Source organism: Pleurodeles waltl, chromosome 9, assembly GCF_031143425.1.
Source record: "Pleurodeles waltl isolate 20211129_DDA chromosome 9, aPleWal1.hap1.20221129, whole genome shotgun sequence".
NCBI lineage: Eukaryota > Metazoa > Chordata > Amphibia > Caudata > Salamandridae > Pleurodeles > Pleurodeles waltl.
The window spans coordinates 371,111,658-371,136,854 of NC_090448.1; the positions used below are offsets into that span (position 1 = coordinate 371,111,658).

The 25,197-nt window shown below is 45.2% G+C and overlaps 1 protein-coding gene across 1 annotated transcript in view; it reads right to left on the reverse strand.

Moving 5' to 3' along the window:
* Positions 1-25,197, reverse strand: part of LOC138259315 (cytochrome P450 2B19-like) — a 473,070-nt gene that overhangs the window by 391,108 nt on the left and 56,765 nt on the right. Inside the window, exon 2 of the mRNA XM_069206945.1 lies at positions 5,046-5,250. Within this exon, the coding sequence (XP_069063046.1) occupies positions 5,046-5,222 (177 nt within the window). The 5' untranslated portion in view covers positions 5,223-5,250. The remainder of the gene's footprint in view (positions 1-5,045; positions 5,251-25,197) is intronic.

The window sequence follows — 25,197 nt, forward strand, 5'->3', positions numbered from 1 at the left end:
AACTAGTAAACTATGTTCGTGGATGGGGGAAAGAAGATAATTAACATTATGGGACTATTTTAAAGACGGTAAATTACTCACAATGGTGGAGATGGCAGATGAATTGGGGCTAGTGCCTGCAAAGTTCCTAATTTAAGGCAAACCTAGAAGCATAGTGAATGTGGCTTGGGGTGCTAGGGGAACAAAGCCACCATCACATGAAACACTACTATTGCTTTTTACTATGGGGATTGACAGTTAGCTGACCTGATGTTTCTATGAATCATTGGAACATATGACCAAAATTGATATAACAACCGAGAAAAACAGATGCAAGGAGTGCATTGGCAGGGTATTCACTGATAAAGAATGCTCTAGTCAAGAGTAAAAGGGTCTGCTGCTGTCTAGCTAAATGAATATCGATTTAGACCTCATAGAACCTTCAAGAATCCACGCCATCAACACCAGTAGTTTTTGATCTCCTGTGTGCAGTTGGAATTTGCAGCTCCTATCAGGCTTTCATCCCACGAAACAAAATTAGGAGCAACCTTGTTTATCTCCCAGATCCTGGTGCACAAAGGGTAGTCTTTTTCTTCTTCAGCTCATTAGCGCTTCTTGTCCTTGCCAATATATCCTCCCATACCCTACTATCTCAAATACACATCATGATAGGTCTTTGAGCCACATATCAAATTTAGGTGTCATTCTACTTATAGCTACTCTTCTTTTGGCTATCAATAGTGCTATCGCTGTTAGCTTCTGATTACTTGGTTGGAGTGATTTGACAAGGCCAAGTAGACAAATATGAGTTGTGCATGCCACATGTTCCAGCATTATTGTTGATAAGGCCCGAGTCACTTGCATCCAATTTTTTTGCACCTGGTCACAGGTCTAGGCCAAATGTAAAAAGTCAGTTCCAACTTGCAGCAGCGGGCGCATTGAGTATTCGTCCGCAGTCCGAATTTACATAATTGTTGTGGTGAGTCCTACATTTGGTGTAAAAAACAAAAGTGAATGATTCTTAAGTTACAATTTAGTCAGTGTACTCATCGTGGCACAGCAAAATTCCTGGTCTCCTAGTGTTAGTGGGTCATCTAAGAGGACATTCCATTTGTCCAGTGCAGGATCAGTTGAGCTAACTTAATAGACAATTCAATGCTCATTCAAGATACATAGTTATATGTGCATTTTCCATCATAGAAGTAACCTAATAATGAATACTGTGATTATACATGTTTCAATTATAATACCATAATCCAGATACATGAAAATGAATGCATACATGCTTTATATTTCAACTGATTAAAGTCATTATTAAAACATCCATATAAAATGATTACCTTTCTACTTGTGAGTGCACTATGAATATGAATTTGATGCACCAATTGACATTAATAACATTAAAACACGCAATATATATTGTTGATTACACTTTTTGTGTCACCCCTGCAGTGCATAATGGCACAGTCAAAGGTGTGCGTTCTCATCTTCATGGGAAGGAGGTGTATTAAATTGTTACAATATTGTATCAATTTAAATAAAGTAAGAACTTCATGAAAAATGTGTTTCAGGATGTAAACCACAGTTAGGATTCACAGAATCTATGTTCAATAGAAAATTTAACTGTTTAAAATGTAATAAATAGATTTTACAAAAAACTATTTAGTCTACCCCTCACCCCTGTAGACTTTACCATTCCCTGTCTATTAATTATGTGTTAGTGGTGTTAAGCCAATTGGGGTTGGTAGTCTATGCCGCGAAACTCAAGTTCACTATAGAATTCTGGCAAGACCTCGCAGTCACTTCATCTTTCAACTAATTGACTCCAATTAAACTGTTGTCCTCTCACCTCCCCAGACTTTCGACACCATGGTACACTGAAGCCTCAGCTGTCAATAAACTGACTTTAAATGTTGGGAGTATGGGAGGTGTAGGAATTTCCTCACAGAAGAGAAAAGCAAATGTTCACTACCACTGAAGAATTACAAAAAGAACTAAAGACCTAGGGCCAGATGTAGGAAAGGATTTGCAACTCGCAAACGGCAAAAACTGCCGTTTGCGAGTTGCAAATCGCATTTTCCTATGCAGAAATGCATTCTGCGAGTCGGACCGACTCGCAAAATGCATTTCAGAATCGCAAATAGGAAGGGGTGTTCCCTTCCTATTTGCGATTCCTAGTGGTATGCAATACCATTTGCGACCGCATATGCGGTCGCAAATGGTGTTGCAGTTACCATCCACTTCAAGTGGATGGTAACCCACTCGCAAATTGGAAGGGGTCCCCATGGGACCCCTTCCAGTTTGTGACTGGACCCCCAAAAAAATTTTCAGGGCAGGGAGTGGTCCAAGGGACCACTCCCTGCCCTGAAAAAATACCGAAACTAAAGGTTTCGGGTTTTTTTTTAAGTGCAGCTCGTTTTCCTTTAAGGAAAACGGGCTACACTTAAAAAAAAAAAAAACTGCTTTATTTAAAGCAGTCACGAACACGGAGGTCTGCTGACTACAGCAGGCCTCCATGTTTGCGAGTGCCCATAGTCGGTATGGGGCCGCAATTTGCGACCCACCTCATTAATATTAATGAGGTGGGTCATTGCGACCCCATACCGACTCGCAAACGGTGTCTGAGACACCGTTCTGCATGACATTTTGCGAGTTGCAAATAGCGAGTCGCTAAGACTCGCTATTTGCAACTCGCAAAATGCTTCTTTACTACATCTGTCCCTAAGTTAGCTGAAACTAAAAAGTTCCCACAATATATTTTTCTAATTAGAAAACAGTGTTCCAATCTCATGTGTGCTCAAAGTAAATGTGTCTGTTACTTTCTATATATGAATCATTGTCTTCCCTCTTTATGCTGATAGCTGATCTTCGTGCAGAAAAAGATTTTATGATTTTTCTGAAAAAGTGTAAGACCTGGTTATTTACAATATAATAGTAGGTTGAGGCACTTATATCTTACTCTCATGTTTTATAGCATCAGGATGATCTCATCAGCAAATGAGCATTCTAGAAACATTGTTAATCAATATAAGTCATATTTCTAGTAAATGTGTGTGTGTGTGTGTGCACACACAGGATAGGATCTCAGATAGTGGAAGTACAGTGACATCTGCTATCTATCGGTACTTTCTCATATTGGGTGAGCTCGGTAACCCAGCTCCTGGATCCCATGATTTTGCTAAGCAAGAGCACCACCCCAATAGAGAAGCATGCAGAACCTTCAGATGGGCAGGACAGTCCATCACCTATGGATCGACATCAAATTAAATCATCCTCCAATTTGTTGGGTTGAGGTCAGAACACACCCAGGACTTAGTAGGGGACTGCCTACTCCATACATGTCCTGGTTTTAGACACTGGGTCTGATTTGGAGTTCAGTAGAGGGATTACTCTGTCACAACAGTGATGGATATCCTGTCTGCCAAAATATAAATCCTATAGGATTTAATCTGATTTATATTTCGGTAGACGGGATATCAGTCACCTTTGTGAAGGAGTAGCCACTCCACCAAACTCTAAATCAGACCCTATATTCCAAGAAGGAGGAAATGAAAAGTGATACAGAGTTAGCTCACCTTCTGAAACATTTAACCATAGAAAAACAACAGGAGAGAACCCCTACCGTGCCCAGCCTATCTCTCCATACCAGCCAAAGGGGTCACTCTATCTGCTTTTGGACTACCCATTTAGTCGTGTCCCAACGCTTGGGGTCACCTTTTCAAGTGAGACCCTTTCTGAGCAGGGCTGCTGCTGCTTTCCATTTCAACACTCTTAAAAGTGCTAAGCACCTGCCTCATGTGATACTTCATTACCTAGGTACTGCAACACTCTACTCCAACTGACAAACTCTCCCACAATGTTCCCAATCTGTATTTATGTACACCCACACATTGTATACACTACATTACACATCGGCAAGGACAGTTAAATCAACTAAAAGTATTCTTCAGAACATATTAAATGTAAAGATGAACAGAGCTTATTTTCCTGTTTTTTAATTCCCAAATCAGTTTTCTTTTAGGATGAGGCTTCTAACCTAAAGAAGACAATTGCTCAAAGCCCTCTTTAAATAAAAACACAGCGAAACCACAGCACTCAATATCACTTGGTATGATATATCCAGACAGGAGAAGTCACGTAGATCTCAGTCCATTTTCCCTCTTTAAAAAATACAATTTGTATTTTCTCAATCATTGTGATTTGGAACTCTCTTCTGGTTTAGACAGTAACAGAGGCCAGTTCAATGGAAATGTACCAGCATCCTACCTATTAGAAAAGTAAGAGTTTGTGACCCACATGAGGGGTGGGGACACGTAACAGATATCGACCAATCCTAAAAAATAAAAGTAGTACCCAATCACTCTTTAGAAACAAGAGCAGCATCAGACCCTTTATAGTTAATAGACGCAGTACAGATCCCTTATAAGAAAAAGTAACAGAACCTACCACTTATGGAAGAAGATAGGAGTATTGGCTACCTGTGACTTTAAGAGTGCCATTCTCTTCTCTTTTTGTGTTTCAAGGGATGTGTTTGATAGGATCTTGCCCCCAACATCAACAGGGGGTGTTCTCCCAATGTGTGCTTTAAGGCACGTGCAAGACTTCCCCTGAAGGCTCAGAGGGACTCTTCAGATTCTGTTTGTCAGGCTGTGACAAGAATGTAATACCAGTAAATCTTCCTGGGGGAAAGATACCACCCTACCCCTATTCGTAAAATGAAAAGACTCAAACCACCCTGAGAGAAACGTAACCACATGCAATTCCTCAGGAGTAAAGTAGCACAAGCAATACTTAACTACTTATGAGAGAATGTAACCACACCTAACCACTCTGTGGATATTAACAACTTCCATTCATTCAGAAGAAACAAGTTAAACCTCCCCAGAAAGTGACAACATTGTTCCTTCCTGAAAAAAAGAAAACAAACAACCTCCCATAAAGAAAAAGTAATACTAAACCCCCTTAAAAAAGACACCACCCCACCAACCTTCTCATTATGTACAACATAACTAGTTGAAGTCTTGCTCTCCTGACACTACAGACATTTTTTGGTCATAGTCTCTTACCTGCAAATATGTGTTATACAGTAGGTCAGGTTTAATCGTTCTCAGTGTGCCCAAGAATGGGAGAGGTATGGGCCCGGGTGGCAGAGTGCGTCTCTTCTGATGGATTTTCCATGAAGTAAGAAACAGACCTCCAAGGAGGATACAGAAAAATAGGGCAGCAGTTATGGCTAACTCCATTCCTTGTTTCACACACGGGTATTGGTACCTATGACAGATAGAGGGTCAAGAGCATTACAGTGATGGACAATGACTTCACCCAATATACACACAATAAAGTGTCCCAAAATTTCTGTAGTCCTCTCACACAATACCAAGGGAGTTCCCTGAACCAAGGCAGACCAATCTCATATCAATACTGGTAATAAGGAACTACCCAGAAAGACGATTAAGGAGCACAGAACCCATGAGCTTTAAAGAATGATATGCCAGGTGAAATCTTGCTTACAGAGACTTAGGGCCTCGTTATTATCTTGGTGGATGGAATACTTTGTCACGAACGTGACCGATATTCCATCTGCCGTATTACGATTTCGATAGGATATAATGGAATTGCAATAGGGCAGAAGGGATATCCGTGATATTTGTGATGGAGTAACCCTGTCCGCCAATATCGTAATCAGTCCCTAAATATTTTGAGCAGTTTACCCAAGAGACATTTCTCTGTTTATCATTCCAGATCTCTTGGAGGTTATCCACACACTGGAGCATTCCCTCCTACTTGCTCTTTTGAAATTAGGGCTAGGATTATTTGATCAAACTTTGAGATCTTTTACTTCATTTTGTAGGGGGAATAGCACAGTGTTTGAAACAGTTCATTTACATTGGACCTGCTATCCACCAATTATGGGGTTCTCTGGGGTCAGCACCGTCATCAAGGTTTTTGGTAAATAAATATTAGTGAACCTTTTGAGCTGGTGAACTTCACATGCAGATGATGAATATGTTCCTTACATTTGGTAACATTCATTCTGCTTCATCTTCTATCCAACTACGGATAATCCATCTCTTCAATGATTGAAGGTACCAAATTTGGGTCATTAAAACTTTTTGCAATAGCTTTCATGCACAGGGAAGTGGTGCTATCAGACTCTGTGGCGCTCAGTCCCACCTTTGGAAGTGACAACACTGAGCCACATATCGGTGCCACCACTGCATATTTTTAGTCATTTTATACTATGCTCAGTGCTCTTAGATTCAATGCTTCACCGACAAATTGAGGACATTGACAGTGTGCATCATCTAACTTGAAACATTGTTATCTACTAAAAGTAAACTTTACAGGATAAAGAGGTGGTCAGGCAATGAGGTATATGCAGTCTGCCTGCTGAGTTTACTTACCCGGACGTTCAAGAAACCCACTGACTTTCAGAGGGATCCCTTGCTCCAACTACTACCACTGCCTCAGAACTTCCAGAAAAGGGCAGAAGAGCCTACCAACTTAACCCTCATGGAGGAGGAGAGGCTTGGAGGGCCAGCTTGACTGCATGCAGCTGCAGAAGGTTCATGTGATGGTGCTACTTCACTGTAGACAAGAAGCCTTTGACATTCACCTAGTCTAAGTGACTTCCCCAGCCCAAAGATGAAGCATCTGTCACTACAATAAGCTCTGCATGTTTAGGTAGAACAGTCTTACATATATATCAGGTTGGCATCTGCCATCCATCACTGAAGGTCCCTGATTTCCTCTTCAGAAACATAAATGTTGCCCGAGTGGCATCTTGAATGTTGAGCCCAGTGAAGTCGAAATTTCCACTGTAGAGTCTGTATGTGCCAATGGGCATGAGGAACCAACAGATTTGCTTCACCAGGATCCCAACAAGCTTGAGAACCATCTGGTCCAGAACAAAGGACCAAGCCTAAAGCATCAGGGTCATACCCTATAGGATGTCCTTGTGTAGCTTCAACTTTTTGAGAAATAACACTGTGTTGCATCTCTAATGATGCCTCTAAATATTGTGTCCTCCAAAGCTGATGCTCATAACCAATATGTAGATTTTTCAGCAAAAGATTTTCCCATCCCAGTCAGTATGTAAGGGAGTGTTGTCTGAGAGCTTCTTCCCTTAATACTCAGCACTAATGAATTGGAGAATTAACTTACCATTGCATAAAAATTGATTCAAACTTGTATGAAGGTCATAGCTCCATGCATAAAATTAACTGTCTAGTTTCCATTGGTTGAACGGTCTCCAGACATACACCAGATCCTAGGGCCAGATGTAGCAAAGGGTTTGCGCCTCGCAAACGGCGAAAAACGCCGTTTGCGAGGCGCAAAAGCCTCTCTGCTATGCAGAAATGCATTTTGCGAGTCGGATCCGACTCGCAAAATGCATTTCCGACTCGCAAATAGGAAGGGGTGTTCCCTTCCTATTTGCGACTCGCAATGCTATGCAATTTCATTTGCGCCCGCGAAAGCGGTCGCAAATGAAATCGCTGTTACCCTCCACTTGAAGTGGATGGTAACCCATTCGCAAACGGGAAGGGGTCCCCATGGGACCCCTTCCCCTTTGTGAATGATCACAAAAACAATTTTTCAGAGCAGGTAGTGGTCCTATGGACCACTGCCTGCTCTGAAAAATACCGAAACAAAAGGTTTCGGGTTTTTTTCTAAGTGCAGCTCGTTTTCCTTTAAGGAAAACGGGCTGCAGATAGAAAAAAAAAAAACTGCTTTATTAAAAAGCAGTCACGGACATGGTGGTCTGCTGTCTCCAGCAGGCCACCATCCCCGTGAGTGCCCATACTCGCAATGGGGTCGCAAACTGCGACCCACCTCATAAATATTTATGAGGTGGGTCTTTGCGACCCCATTGCGAGTTGCAGAAGGTGTCTGAGACACCTTTCTGCATAGCAAATTGCGACTTGCAATTTGCGAGTCGCACGGACTCGCAAATTGCAAGTCGCAATTTGCTTTTTTCCTACATCTGGCCCCTAATCCCTTAACCAGTTTCTGAAGGTCTTTGCCAACTAACACTGAACAGCTCCTGATCCCCTGCCAAAGAAGAAAGAGATAATCATTTGAGGATGAGGATTGTGGTCCAGTGCCTGAGTGTTCTGCTTTTGGGCTTCAAATGAATGAGGACATCCTCCCCATCTCTGCTTGCTTTCCAGTTGGAACCTTAGAGTTTTTTTTTGTCTAGTTTTTCTCTGTCTTTTCTATTTTTGCCATATGAATTTACCATATCTTGAGGCCTTTTCAGTGGCTACCGATTGTTCTACACAGTCCCATCCCTCTTTGGCATTTGTAAAGAAAAGAGTGTTTTTTATAATCTACAACTTTTACTATTATCCATTAACAGAAGCATACATCTGACACTCAGGTAGTTAAGCTTTGGCTTCACTTCCAGGAAGGAGTTTCTTTGTTTGTTGACTAAAGATATGTAATACTGAAACAAAAGTGTGTTGTTATACACCATCATTGTACTTATCCTCCTTGTCCTCTTCAGTATCAGGACTGTCACTGTAACTTAGAAAACATGCCACGGCTAGGTTTGATGGTAGGCCTGGATGTGGAACAAGCTCTATAACCCTATGCTCTAGCTCTATAAAAAAATGTTTAAGAGTATTTAGAGCTCCACATCTAAGTTCTCTAGACAGAGCTTCATGCCCAGTCCTTCTACTTGTACTGTTAGGCCCACTATGAAAATAGTTTTTCTCCTCAAATGCCCCTTTGTGCTTTAGCCCTGTATCACATATGTCTCTAAGTTCATCCATTTGGGCTTTGATATCTGTTGCTTCCAAGAAGCATCTCTGTTTTTCATTGGTTAGGTGGGAGAGCCAACCTTGTAATAGTGCTCTGTCTGTAGCTTCAGTGGTGTGCGTCGCATCAGCCAGTCGAGTCACACTCACTTTGTCTCCCCAGTGTGAAAAATCTGTCTTCACTTACCAAATCATTAGTCCTCTACTTCCACATAGGCCATAAACAATTCTAATGCATTTGGATTAGTATATTATTATCTACACACTCTATATAATGTACACTGCCCTGGATGAAATGACTATAGGCACAGAGGCTTTGAATTCTGTGAAGTTCTGACTCTGGCAGTGGGAGCTTTTGAGTGAGGGAGGCACTTCCACTGTTCCGCATGACATTGTGCCCCCAGGCTCCAAGTAGTGATGTGCGACCTACAGTAAGATTCAGCAACCAGCCTTTAGTTGTGCTTGCTCCGGTGCCTTGAGACCCAAAGGCAAGCAGCTCTGTCAGAGCATCGGGTCTCAAGACCGCCCTTGGCCTCTACTATGCCCAAGCAACTCCCCCTGTGCTTTTCTCTCTAGATCTGGCATGCCTTAACCAGTGATAGAGCCAATCCATTGGCGTTTGCATTAGGAAAGCCGGCACCCCACTAGAGGGCAGGAGAGATCCGCTTTGTCACCCGCTGCCACTGGGTTCAGTTTGGTGTCTGGTACTCAACTTCTTCATTCTCCGACCTGACAGCAGCCAAAGCAGGCCCTCTGTGACATTAATCTGCATACTGGACCATGAGCACAGCAGCTGGTATACCCATCACTGTTGGCAAATTTCTCTATGGTGTGGGAGGGGTCACACTCTGCAATCAATGCCCACATGTGTTAAGGGTCACAACCCCTTCATTGATCCTTCCCCAGCTCCAAGGCATTTTCCCCTTCAGCATTCGGGCCCAAAAGGCATCTTTCTTCCCAGGATTCTGAAATATTAAATAGGGTTTTCATCAGCGATGATCGGAGCTTTCATAGAAGGCCACCATAGTTGATGGCGTTCATGCAACCAGTCCAGGATGAAGCTAACAAAGTTTCACTTTGTTCCTTGAAAAGGCAAAGCCAAATTAGCTTCATTTTCCTTCAAACTTACAACTACCTTATGAAGATAAGAACATTTATTTCTCTAAGTTTACTACAAACTATTCAAATATCATACAAATATTATAAAATATTGAGGCCCTGATTATGGGTTTGGCAGACACCTGCCATAAATGTGGCTGAATACCCTGTCCATTAAACTGTCAGTTTCGGGTAGACCGTCAGGTTTTTGATGGCAGTGGCCTTCTGGCTCTGCGGTCAGAAACCTTATGCAAATGGCTTGGCAGAGTAGGGGCCGTTGGTGTAAGAACATCAGGCCTCTCGTCCTGTTCAGAGTGGACCATCTTATGTTTTAGTCTCTGATCTGGACCATCAGAGAAAACCTGGTAGTTTTAAACAGAAAAATAATACTGAACCCCAAACTTAAAAGAAAACACCCAGGGTGATTGGGTCGTTAGTATTTTGTTTTTCAAGAACAAACTCCGCTTTGACAATTTGTTTTTGAAAAACAAAAAAGATTAGTGAGGGGCTGCCTGAAGCATGGCGACCATTCAACAAACTTTCAGTTTCTACGTAGCAGCCACTGCGGACGAGGCTCCTGAGATAGCCCAGCGATCACCTCAGGGTCCGTGGTGATTTCACAACCGTAAAGCTGGCCCTCAGATTTGTTCACTAACCTTTTGTACAAATTTGTTTATAATAACACGTTAAACGTTTTCAGAAAGTTATTACACAAAGGAATATTTTTTTGAGGAGCACGAAATGTTCATAAAAGAGAACAAAATGCATTTAGTAACTTTCATTCGAGTTTTTTAAAGACCGAAAATAAATGGGCCCTTCAACTTTGGATATACTGAAAGATTCACACTGTTTTCATTGGTTGTAGCGAATAGAAAATGTGATCACACATATGCATGGCTAATTTGGAAATTCTTTTGTTTTAACATCATTGCCGAGTTATTTTTAACAGACCTGGGGCCAGATGCAGGAAGAAAGCAAATTGCGACTTGCAATTTGCGAGTCCGTGCGACTCGCAAATTGCAAGTCGCAATTTGCTATGCAGAAAGGTGTCTCAGACACCTTCTGCAACTCGCAATGGGGTCGCAAAGACCCACCTCATAAATATTTATGAGGTGGGTCGCAGTTTGCGACCCCATTGCGAGTATGGGCACTCACGGGGATGGTGGCCTGCTGGAGGCAGCAGACCACCATGTCCGTGACTGCTTTTTAATAAAGCAGTTTTTTTTTTTTCTATCTGCAGCCCGTTTTCCTTAAAGGAAAACGAGCTGCACTTAGAAAAAAACCCGAAACCTTTTGTTTCGGTATTTTTCAGAGCAGGCAGTGGTCCATAGGACCACTACCTGCTCTGAAAAATTGTTTTTGTGATCATTCACAAAGGGGAAGGGGTCCCATGGGGACCCCTTCCCGTTTGCGAATGGGTTACCATCCACTTCAAGTGGATGGTAACAGCGATTTCATTTGCGACCGCTTTCGCGGGCGCAAATGAAATTGCATAGCATTGCGAGTCGCAAATAGGAAGGGAACACCCCTTCCTATTTGCGAGTCGGAAATGCATTTTGCGAGTCGGATCCGACTCGCAAAATGCATTTCTGCATAGCAGAGAGGCTTTTGCGCCTCGCAAACGGCGTTTTTCGCCGTTTGTGAGGCGCAAACCCTTTGCTACATCTGGCCCCTGATTCTTATTTAGGAAGATTCCAAAGTGAAAATGTTGCAGCTTACTACTGAGACTTTCTTAACACCATGGGCTCATTGCATTAACGGCTTTTGCATTTGCAAACTGTGATTTACAAAATCAAAGACTATGGGCCAGATGTAGGAAACAAAAAAATTGCGAGTCGCATTTTGCGAGTCAATGTGACTCGCAAAATGCGACTCGCAAATTGGTATGCCAGGAAAGAAACCGGTCCGATTTAGCGACTCGCATCCGGACTCGCAACGCTGTGTGCGAGTCCGCAGATTGCGAGGTCGCTGTTTGCGAGTGTGCAAAAAACGAACTCGCAATTAGCGAGTTGGTGTCGCAAATTGCGAGTTCCCTCAAAATTGCTTGCAGGTGCAGCAGAACACTCCAGAAAGCACACCAAAACACTCTGGAAACACTTCCTGGCACATGATGATGACATCACAGCCAGGAAGTTAACAAATACACCTGGGAGGAGGCTGGACCACACCCTTTTACAACTGCCAGTCTGCACACTGAGCTAGCTGCAGCAGCCATGGAGGGAACCCCCCGAAAAAGGAAAATTAAATTCTCAGAGAGGGAGCTTGAGGTGCTGACCGAAGAATGTTGTCAGCACCATGATGAGCTCTTTGGGAGAGCTGCCCTCACTGTTCCAGAGGCCACCAAAAGAAAAATCTGGCAGGAAATGCAGGAGAAAATCAATGCCCTGGGGGTGAGCCACAGGACAATTGAGGACATAAGGAAGAGGTGGTATGACCTCCGCTCCCGGACCAAGGAGAGGGTGGCAGAAAGGCTCCGGGAGATGAGAGGCACTGGAGGGGGACCATCATCTGTGCCACCACCCACACCCCTTGAAGACAGGATTGAGCAAACCTTTGAGCCGGAGGCAGTGTGTGGATTTGGGGACCTGGACACTTCAGAGCCCAGCACATCAACCGGTGAGTACCATGTGATAAGCCTGTACCCCTATCAATGTCATACCCCACCCACCATGTACACATGTGCATGCACAACCAAATTAGCTCAATTTCAGGGTAGAAAAAGCCAGAATGATGCATTATGGGAAATGTAGTCCAATAGGCAGTGCATAGGCAAATGTTTATTAGGAATTGTGCAACAGATACTAGACACTGACAGTGTGTTCCCCATGTCCCACAGGTCTTGAGCAAGACACCCCCTACACCCCAAGCACCCAGGCCCAGGAGGACACCCCAGGACCCTCCAGCACCCCCACATGCACAGTCAGCAGCATTCCTGCAGTTGTAACGCCTGCTGCAACAGCAACGCCAGGAGCTGCCCCAGCAACAGCCAGGGAGGATACAGGTGCGAGGACAGGGCAGCCACCACTGCGCAGGCGTCGCAGGGCAAGAGCGTCTGATATCCGGAATCATCCTCCAACCAGCAGTGAGGCACATCTGCTGCGGGGTCAGCGCCTGCAAAACACAACATTGGGCAGGATCAGTGGGGTGCTGCACCGCATTGAAAGACAAAACCAGGCAAGCATGCGGCACCTCAACAGGCGGATGGACCTGATGTGCCAGAACACTGGGGACATTGCCTCTGCCATCAGGGAACTGGCGGCCGGACTGCTGGGTCAGGCAGAGGCTGGGCGGCGCAGGGATAGGCAGATTATGTTAAGACTGGACAGGATGGCCACATCAATCGGCAGGCTAGCCATCAACACAACAGGCCTGTCGAGGAGGACAGTTGGCCTGCAAATTGAGATGGGCCATTTTGCTGGGGATGTTGCCAGGGGCCTGGGACGTCTCACACATATCATTGAACTAATGGAGACACGTGAGATGTCGAGGGCCACCGGGGAAACACCCCAAGATAGTGAAGAGGGCTCCACAGTGAGCAGTGTATCTGCCGCTGACAGTAGGGTGCTAAGGAGTGGGAGGCAGAGCACCATAGATGCGGCTGGGACCAGCCAGGCTGGCAGGAGGGGCAGGAGAAGTTAGCCAACAGCCCGGACAAACAAATGTGGCACATGGCTTTAATGTGCCACATGAGTGGTTGGCATTTCCCTGCCCATGGACAATTGAATCATGTATATAGTTCATCCATTACATTATTAAAACAGTTATTTCTCTTCCACTTAACAAAAGGAGTGTCTGGTTAATGGGTGAGTATGGTGGGAGTTTACACGTACCGTCCAAAATATTGCGTTGCGATGTGTTCCCGTCTCAGTCTGCCTTGATTAGCTAGACTCCTATCCCCATGATGGCGGTGTGGTTGTTCTTGCTCTTCCTCATCAGGATCTGGGTCTGCAGGGGTGAGAGGTAGCCCACGTCTGGTGGCTATGTTGTGGAGGATGGCGCATGCGACCACAATTTTGAAGGCGGTAATGGTGGTGTATTGGAGGGCGCCTCCGCTGCGGTGGAGGCATCGGAATCTTGCCTTCAGGAGTCCGAAGGTGCGCTCGATCAGGTTCCTGGTCCTCTTATGCGCACTGTTGTATTGCCTCTCTGATTCATTGCTGGGTGTTAAAAATGGAGTCATGATCCATGGCCTTAGAGCATATGCACTGTCACCTGTTGGGCACAAAAGTACACTGTTAGTAAGTCCAGATAGTCGTGCACAGTGACCTGTGTGTGTGTCTGCAAGGTGTATGCAGCTCTACCTAGGAGGTATCCGTCTCCAAACTCCCCACGTTCCAGGCGTTGATGGATCCCACTATGTCTAAAAATGTATGAGTCATGGGTACTGCCTGGAAACTTAGCTACGATGTCCGTGATGACGTAATGGGCATCACAAACAACCTGTATGTTGAGTGAGTGGGTACACTTTCTGTTGCGAAAAATATGTTCCAGATTAGCGGGGGGCATATTTGAATGTGTGTCCCATCTACACATCCAATGACCTGGGGGAAATGGGCAATGCGGTAAAAGTCCAGCTTCGTGCTGTTAATTTCTGCCTCATTCCTTGGTAAGTATATGAACTGAGACCTGTGCGCTACTAAGGCATCTAGGAATGCCCTGAGGAACCTTGACACTGCACTTTGGGATACCCCACCTGCCACAGCAATGACCCCCTGATAGCTCCCTGATGCCAAGAGGTGCAGTGCGCATAGTACTTGCACATGCGTAGGGATGGCGCAGCCACGCAGGGTCTTGTGTTCTAGCTGTGGTTTTAGTAAATCTATTAATTCTAGAATGGCAGCGCTGCTAAGGCGGTATTTATCATAGATCTCCTCTTCAGTTTGCTGGAAAAGGGTCTGCCTTGTTCTATATATCTTCTCCTGTCTGTGGCCCCTCCTCCTCCTCTGCTGGGCTGCGTAGACTCTCCTCCTCACTGCTATCAGGTATATGTCCGCCATCTTGAGTGACCCAGATGCCTTCTGGGTCTCCTTTTATACTTTGGTAATGGTTACCACCTGCTCTGAGTTAGTGGTAAATGCGACTTGCAAACTGGGTTTTTTGCGACTAGTCGCAATTTGCGAGTTGCAATTGCATAAGCTTTGCGAGTCGCAAATTGCGACACGCACATTGCGGGTCGCAAAAGGGGGTCGCAACGGGTGCGACTCGCAAACGGGGCACATCGCTTTTTGCGAGTCGGAAATGGGCTTTTTGCATCCCATTTCCGATTTTGCACTGTCGCAAATTGCGATTCTGCCCGTTTGCGAGTCGCAAACCTTTGCTACATCTGGCCCTATGTGAGGCAAAATCACTTCTACTTATGTACTGAAGGTACATTTCTGAAAGGTGTCAATCAGAAATGTCTTTTCAATTTGAAAAGCGGCTTTTGCGACCCACTTCGAATCTCAGAGGCATAAAAGGAACATTCTCCCCTTTTTGCAACTCACAACGAGAAATATCAATGCTTAGAAACCCCAACTGCAGTTTCAAAACACTGCTGAAATGACAACAGGGCCGTACGGCAAAAACATCAGGAGTTAAGGAAATTTCCTTTATTAGAGGAAGCCCTATAGGTCCACAGGACCAAAGAATTACAAAAAATTGCAAGACGAGACCACATACATCAACCTAGATTTTATGCTTCATCATAGGGCTCTCATTCATCAGAAATGATTATTGTGAGAAATGGATTCCCTGATTACTGTGAATGCTTTGTATGAAGGTGGTGTGGCATCCAGCGTATCAGCCTAAGAATCTCAGGGTCTCTGCCCAAAGGTAATACTTTATTATTGGGGACCCAAGAGCTGATTAAAATAGAGGGAGGACGCACAGTAGTGATTTTCTCCAGCATCATTTGGGTCGACATGCTTCAGCTGTTCTTGCGGCCCAATGGGGTCTTCAGCTTTTATCAGGGCCAGGATCGCTGATGTCATTTGGTTACCATTCAGGCAACATGCAGCAGTCACACTATTTGCATTCATGTGGTATAGAAATATAGGCACTCTTTAGGACCGCCAGGGCCACGGGGGCGGTTTCACCGCCAACAGGCTGGTGGTGAAGACCGCCACATTATGAGTGTGGCAGGTTGGCAGAGGCCAACCCGCCACATCCCCACTTGTACCACCAGGGCGGTCAAACCCGCTGGGCTGTAGATGAGCATCTCTGACCCGGCAGTCCACCGAAGACCAACTGCGATATTATGAGCTGCCTTTCCACCAGGGTTTCCATGGCGATAGCACTGCTACAAAAACCCTGGCAGAAAGTCTACTGTGACAGGGAATTTCTTCCCTGTCACCGGTAGATGACTCCCACACCCCCCAGCAAGCAAAATTCCCCCCACCAGGTACAGTGCCCACATCCCCCCCACCAAGTACATCACCCCCCTGCCCGCATACATGCACACGCACACAGACTCCCACATACACTGCACATACACTCATTCACCAAAGCTGACATACATGCATTCACTTCAGCACTCATACTCGCATTCACCACAACATATACACACACACACAAACACACACACATCCACCACAACACTCATACTCACATTCACCACAACATACACACACGCATTCACACACACTTACATTCATACAGGCATTCAACCATGCATACACACATTCATGCACACATGCAAACAACACCCACTCACACATGCACACAGAACACCCCCAACACTCCCAACCCCCTCCCCTGTCGGACAATCGACTTATATTTTGCAGGACGGCACAATTCAAGACTATGGCCCTCTTGGTGGGGGGCACTCTACTTGGTGGGTGGGTTGGGGTGCTGTACTTAGTGGGGGGTAGAGGGAGGGGGAAGCAGTACCTGGAGGGGGGGTGGGAGGCATTGTGCTTGCTGAGTGGGGTGGGGGAGTCCTTTACCGGTGACAGGGAATAAATTCCCTGTCACCAGTAGCCTTTCAGCCAGGATTTTCGTGACAGTGCTACTGCTGCAGAAACCCTGCTGGGAAAGTGGCTCATAATACCGCCGGTGGTCTTCTGAGGACCGCCGGGTCGGAGATGCTCATCTCCAGCCCAGTGGGTCCGACCAACCTGGCGGTATAAGTGGGGATGTGTCTGTGGCCGTCTTCACCACCAGCCTGTTGGTGGTGAAACTGCCACAGGGGCCGTGGCGGTCTAATGAGTGCCTCGATGTGTTCATTGTTACATACACAACACTTACAGCAAAACTTCTAACCTAAAAATAATGGGGATTACTTTGAATTTTTAATACCCACAAGATTCAGAGGTTCTGCAGGACTCCAACGCCACCAGTCGCATATTGATCTATTTCATTTGTTGTGACACTTTTGTCTGGCTGACCTTCACTGTGTTGGCATCCCAATGCGTGGATGGCTCAGTAATGCAGACCCAAATGGTAATGGTGGAGTGACAGTGGAGGAAGGGCGATATTAACAACACAAAAGAACGATGGATTAAACCCAGATCTGTGACTGGGGGTGAGTGTTTGCATTGTCAGCACTCCGTCCATCATCCTTTTGTGTTGCTATAGTTGCCCTAAGTGGGAAGGGTATGCCCAGACGTGGGTCCCTTGCTCACTGTGCCACTGGAATCAAGCTAGCCTGGCTGATGAAGGGTGAAACCCCGAAACCGGTCCCAGGATGCTTGTTTCCGGTCCAGGGAGAACCTGGCCTGGCAGTTCGGGATGGACTGTTCCCATGAGGAACAGGGTCAAGACTGATTTGCATATGGCTGGGTCCAAACTGGGGTGGCATGGTGAGCAAAAGAACGATGGATTAAACCCAGATCTGTGACTGGGGTGAGTGTTTGCATTGTCAGCACTCCGTCCATCATCCTTTTGTGTTGCTATAGTTGCCCTAAGTGGGAAGGGTATGCCCAGACGTGGGTCCCTTGCTCACTGTGCCACTGGAACCAAGCTAGCCTGGCTGATGAGGGGTGAAACCCCGAAACTGGTCCCAGGATGCTTGTTTTCGGTCCAGGGAGGACCTGGCCTGGCAGTTCGGGCTGGACTGTTCCCATGAGGAACAGGGTTAAGACTGATTTGCATATGGCTGGGTCCAATCTGGGATGGCATGGTGAGCAAAAGAACGATGGATTAAACCGAGATCTGTGACTGGGGGTGAGTGTTTGCATTGTCAGCACTCCGTCCATCATCCTTTTGTGTTGCTATAGTGGAGGAAGGGCCACAAAATGCCAGTCCTTTTAGCTATATTCCCACCAGGAACTGTCTAGTCTGCAACTGTAAGCACAGGCATCTCTGTCCCCGACGGTCCAAGCGTGTGGGTGGGGGGTAAATGACACTCCAATCCAAATAAGGGGTTCGGGTAAATCACACAATGTCTCAGTCCTGCCTCAGTGCTGGCACCCAAGCAACTTGAAAGAGCAGTCTACTGGGTACCGTTGCCTGACCACAGGAGGTGCATTCCAGAACCACACCCACCACCGCAAAGGAGGAGGGAGGGGTTGCCAAGTCCACCAACACCTCCCTGGCAACAAAGGCACAATCATGAAGATGAAAATAGAGGCCACAAGCAGCAGATCAAAGTCATAATTTTCACCATCAGGTCTGCCTGGATGGGAACGTTGTCCCCAGAGCCACCATAGCAGCCCTAGTCACACAGTAGGCTGTCCGCCACCTTCCTGCAGAGTAAGCACGAGACCTCCACGCTCAGCCCGAGAGGGCAGCAAGCCGTAACCAGCAAGGGGAAGGACCACTTTCAAGACCTTAGGCCAGTATCCCAGGGTTCCAGCTAACCTTGCAGCTCCTACTCTCTCAGCAATGGCCAAGGGATAGGGTGAAACACTGCTGCTCGAGAGACTCCCACTCCCCATATCCAAACCAGGGGGGAGCTCAATCTCAGGACACAGCTGCCAAACTGCCTAGGCTGCCACAGCACAATCCAGGAAAAAGAAGCAGAAGATCAGGTGTCAATGCAAGGATGCTGAGTGCTCAGCTTCCCTGCCAGCCCCAGACACCAGTGGGTGCCCTCGGTCAGGTGGCACCATGGATCTAGGATTCTCAGCAGCTGACACATGCTGTCACCACAATCACTGCCATCTTGAACTATGCACTGAGGAGTGCAGCCTCAGCTCTGGTACAGACCAGGCTCAGGACTGATCAAATGGAACAGCCATGAAATACACCTCCAAATTCAGCAGGGCACCGTATCAGTAATCAGGAAATTTTCAACCCAATCATTCATTCAAGCTTTATTTCCGCAAAATACTATAAAAGCGCAGCGTACACAATAATAAATCATCAGAAATAGTTTAAAAAGCCATTAAATTCAAACCAAAACTAACCAATCATCATCATATACTATGTTCGATTTAAAATTGTTAGAACCATAAAAGTTAAAACACCATAAAACACATCATACACAATAATAAATCCTCAGTGATAGTTGAAGGAAACTCATCCACAATAATATTGTACAACATGTACAAGATCTAAAATATAAAGTTAATACAAATTATAATGAATAAAAAACACCAAAATTCGATTTTTGGACACATAAAAAACTGATGGTCAAAGCACAGTTATTAGCTCATAAGAAAGTTATACATTAATACTCAAAGACTTGGTTCTAGTATGCCAAATTGCCGCTAAGAACTTTGCCAGTGCACAGGCCACAGTCCCATGCAGACTCGATCTGCAAATCCTAAGGAACAAATGTCGATCCCTAATACACAGGATTTTGCAGAGTTGTCCTATCCAACGTGCCCTCTGATTTTTAAATGGGGGACAGTAAAATAGAACATGGGCAATATTCTCTTTGGTCTTAGAACCCATCGGGCAAGAATCTAATTTACTTTCAGTCTGCTTCCATCTAGAAGTAAGAGCACGCAACTGTAAGGATTCTATTCTAAATCTAGCATAAAGTGCTTGTGCTATAGGTGATGTAATGATATCCAAATAGTGCTCAAATTCATAATGGCACTTAGCTGATAAAAAAACTGTCATACTGGCAGACGGAACTGATGCTAGCTTTGCTACTTCCAAACTGGTCCAATAAACATCCCTCAAAGTCTGTATAGCATTCTTTGGGAGGTAAAGAGGGTCTGACCAATACAATCCCAGCCCAAGTTTAAAAAAAGTATTTTGTACATATCTACACCATGGCATTTTTTCAATTTGTGGGGCAGCTAACATCACTCTGAGCCATGCTCTATATGGATCTAAAGTTTCTATGGACCATAATCTAATCCAATACTGTGATGGCCTCATAGCAGCTATATCTGCAATGGAATATAAATTCAGATCCATTCGAATAGGCAATGTGGGAGAACTCAAGGGGATTTTTAGCAAGTTCTTTAGGAAAACCTTTTCCTGGCTCTCTAGATCTTGCAGTCTGCCATGACCCCATAACTCTGCACCATACAGGGCTCCCCCTCTAGCTTGACCTTCACATATTTCCATCACTGGTGTAATAGAAAAACTGGGAGATCTACCAGCGAATCTCAAAATACCCTGCCTTTTGCTTAAATGACACACTTTAACAGTTGGGCATTTATGAGAATCCTCCATCCTAACTCCCAAATAATCAAAATTAGAGTATTTTTCTAAGAATTTATATCTATATTTTATATGGATGTTAAAACTATCAATAAACTGCCCCACTCCGCATCAATCTTATTTCGCATACCAGCTATTTTCCATGAAATTAATGCAAGATTAAAAAACCCATGTCCCAAATGATCATTCTTTGTGAACTCAGCGCTAGGGATTATGTTTGTTCTCCAGTTAATTTCTGCCATGTTTAATTCTTCGGCTTGATCAGATCCCCTAGGAGTAATCAATTCCTGGATCACCCTGATTACCTGCATCAACGTGTAAGTTGTTATTTACAGGGGCAGATGGTAAATACAGTCAGTCAATATCTGAGAGATTACCTGCTTGCATTGTTCTCAGTAAACTCGCTTGCCCGGCAAGATTTACGCACTCCCTCCTAAGAGCCATCGAATGCACCCCCACAGATGGAATTGGGTCCACCGTTCCCACATGGGATGACTCTGACCTCAAGGTAGTGGAGACCCCATTACCCCCAGTGTCTCGGTCAGACCAAGAACTTTTAAAAACAATATTTGAACCATTTCTTAATGGATTATGCATCTCCAAGGATATCAAAACTTTTACCAACTTTGGGCTGACAAGCATTAGTTCGATAGTATCCCAGCACCCTGATTTCTCTGTGTAACGCTTGACAGAAATTATATCTGAATGTACAATAGAACCGCATTGCCTAACATGTCTTACCCAATGTGTAACTTTATTTTTTAGCGACAAGCTGTCTTCCCGTACATTAGGAGATAAGGGGGGTACTCCACACATGTAAATCGGGTAAGCTCTATTGTGGTTTTTAATAGAGGGCTGAACAGTGCTCGAGTCCCATGCCATAGACACCAGAGGACAAGTCAATATCAAAGGGCTATTTTGACCAGTTGCCCTAAGATGGTTTTTGGAACTTGCCGAGGGTACTCTTGTCCTAGCAACTGGCCTAGAAGAGCCCTCACTCGTCGTGTTCCTCTGCTCTATGTTGTTCTGTAGAGATGGGCCTTCTCTTTGAGTACTTTCAATATCCCTTTTCATTGCAATGGGTCGAAGGAGTTTGAGTACCTCCGTCATCATTTGTTTAAGCTCTGTTACCTCTTTTTTTAAACCATTAATAACATTAACCACTTCCTCCTGGGAGAACACTACAATAAGCTGGTGGCTGGATATTTCCACATTCAAGCCAAGTTTGCTGGATCCTGTTGATTGGTCAAGAGCCTCCAGTGGCAAAAAGTGATTTGTATAAGGAATTTCGTGGACAATTGCACTACATGTTGAAACGCTCTCAACATTACTATGTGGGGGACTATTTTTACTAACCTCTGTATTAAGTTCACCAGGTTCCCCTGTTAGCAGCAAACCTGTTGGGGCATCTTTCTTGCAGGCAATATCTCCCTTATTTGGCAATCTAGGCTTAAAAAAGGGCGAGAGTGAACAACTTTTCAACCCCTTAGAGGTTCCCTTCTCTTTCCCCTTCAATATGAACTCTACTTCTTCAATTAATGAGTCAATTTCATTAAATACACAATTAGAGAGACTTTGAGGAATTTTTGTGATTTTGGGGATTTTGGATGAAGCTGCACCCGCTGCAGGACTCCTTTTGCCTTGTGGTTCCCCATAATATAGCTTACATTTAAAATGGTAATAGTGTTTAAAATGACCAGTATCTGATCCCTACCTTAAATCCAAAAGGGGTGGCCCAGCCTGGCCTCAGGCGGTCTCTGTCAGGACCGCGCTGCGTGAAAGCTTTTATGCGCTGTTAGTGCTGCTGGTCCAGGTTCCTGTCGCCGCCCCCTTATCCCAAGGGCTCCTGGGTCAGCGAGTCACCTTGAAAACGTCCTGCACTGCAGGAAGGCAGAAGCGCTTTTATGCCCTGTTATTGCTGCTGGACCTGGTTGCAGTTGCTGCCCCCTTCTCCCAAGGGCTCCTGGGACAGCAAGTCCCCTTAAAAACATCCCAATTTTCAACCCAAGGGTCCCAAGATGAGGTCGGATCTGATCGCAGATCAGAGAGCACTAAACTACTGTGTGCTGTCAGCCATCGTGTCGGCCATGCCCCAGTGCCTTTGGAACTTATTAGGAGGATGACAAGTGTCTTAACTAACTATCCATCTATGCAGTAGGTTCAAATGGCCTAAAGAGACATAATCCTCCCTTATGATATGAGTATGGCTACAATATTGACAATTCACAAATAAGAGTATCCGCCACATGAGTGCTTCCCCTACAGTCCCATTTCCCTCCTAATCATCAAAACTAAAGTACAAGTTGACACACACGCTACCGAAAAATAACAAGAAATCATGAACACTCTTTTGCACCTTGGTCAATCAGGCTTTATGACTAATGGAAACACTAGACACAAACTCTAACACCATTACAACTGTGTGACCTCGAGGTCGATGAACCAAGAGTAGTTCTTCTGCAACTAACTGAATCTATAGAATAGCCTTACATGTTTGCAGTTCTTAAAAGAAAGGCATATGAGCCCAAATTAATATCCTGACTCAAACTGCTTTACCAAAATCCTGTGGCTATGATTAAAGTCAATGGAGCCCTGTCTGAACCTTTCCAACTAGAGAGGGGTACAAGGTAATGGTGTCTTCTATTCCTAGTGACTTTTGCATTGGCTTTTGAGCATCAGGTGAACTGGCTCTGACGAGATTCACCATCTGAGATTTGGGATTGGATAATGCCTAAAATGAGAGGATATATGTGGAAATATCCTTTTGTACATGACACAATTTGATACAACAATGGAAATGATATTAGGATATTACAGATGTTTGAAATATATCGTAAATACTTAGGGTTTCACATTAATTAGGGGAAAATCAGTAATAGTCCTACTTGGCTCCACAGAAGACATCACAATACCAGTCAATCAGGACACACTTTAATACTTAGACATAGACATTACGCACTCATGGCGGCCAAACACGCATATGCACTTAGGTTTCTCCAGCCAGCTCTGTACACAGTCGGACTGGAGAAATTGCACAGGCCCCAGGGTTGTGTCTGAGCGGCAGTCCGAACCGCTCAGACTAATCCTGATGCTGCTTTCATGCTAGGTTTAGCATGAAAGCAGCACCAGGAGTGCTTGTGAGCCTGTTCTGGTGTCCCAGTGAATGCTGGGACACCAGAACAGGAAAGGAGCAAGGGTGGTGCCAAGTAGTGCTCTGTCTTCCCGGGTGCCTCCCACCCCATCATCAACCCCTAACACGATCAAAAGATGGGAGAGGTCCATTGATAGGCCCTACACCGTTGAAAGCTCGGCCAACACTGGCTCAGCCGGTGTGCGAGAGCAGTGGTCACACATGGGGCTAGCTAGAAGGCCTGTCTGAGGCAGTCGGACAGGGGTGAGGTATGCACAGTGTAAGTAGTATATCTGCACCAAGTAAAGTCTGGAGGGGATCATAAGGACTCTAGGCGCCATCAATGCGTCTCACCAATCCTCATCATCCAGAGATCCTAAGATTGTGTAGGGTCTCTACGGCATTAATGACCGGAATGCGGTAGATTTCCGAAACCTCTCCCTTACCCAGGGCCCCCATCATCACTTTAGCCCCCCTGGGGCTGAACTCTGAGATGGAAGTGTTAGAAGAAATGCGCACTCGCAATGCATGGTGCAGCTACAGGGATTTATGAAATTGTGTGTTGGATAATGCATATGTTTTCTTGAGTTCCTTGAAGGAGGTATAGGGGGCCCCTGCCTACACATCTCTCAATAGCATAATGCCAATGGTGTCCAACCGAGAGAATCGCTCCAGCGCCACCACCTTTCTCAAGCACGTGCAGTGCCACAAGGGCTTGTGTTGGGTGACATTTTTCCACCATCCTCTATGCAGCTGTGCAGCTCCCTACCCACAAAACACCAGTCTAGTCACTTTCGGAAGCGTTGTGGGAATGGCGCAGCCATAGATCAACTCAATAATAAATGGGAATCCCAGTGAGGCGAGCTTCTGCTGGTAATCTGGATCTGACCACTCCCATTAAACCAGTCATTAATAACCAAGATGTGGGATGCTAGGTAGTATAAATACAAGTTGTCCATGCCTAAGCCCCCATCGTATGGTGCACATTGACAGGTGTGGAAGGCCAGATGGGGTCTGGTATTTTGCCAAAGAAAGGAGATATCCATAGAGTCCATTTTCCTAAACCAGTGGCGAGAAGGGAAAATTTTGAAAGAGACACAAAAATCAAGGTAACACCATCATCTTGTTTAAAGCTATTCTTCCCATAACATTCAATGGTAGTGCTTGCCTCTTCTTTAGGTCTGCTTTGACTTTGTGGGTGGCTGGGGTAACATGAAGAGACTAGGTTAGAGCCAGGTTGAGGGCCACATGGATACCCGGGGAGCTAAAGCCAAGGCAACGGATTGAGATAGTTGGCAACTGTACTAGGTTAACAGTCAAGCGAGAAGTCTCAATGAAAGGTCGCAGGAGGTAGAGGCATCGAGGGCCGCTGTCCACCGGGTTCGAAAGGTGCAGCAATACGTGTTAAGTGTGATGCGGTCTTCATGTCCCATGTCCCATCCGCTGCTCTGAACATCACATCGTATGAGCAGGGAGAGTGGTTTAACTCGCCAGTGCAAATAGGAGGGGGTTCAGGAGGGTCCCTCGATGGATGGGAAATTCATCGGAGACCACTCCGTTGATTTGTACACAGGTCATCGGATTACAATCTAAGACTTGCACCAGGCCGCAAAAACGGGGTCCGAACCTTGCTCTTTCAAGCACTTGCAGAAGATAGCTCCAGTCAACTGTATCAAAGGCCTCAATATCTAT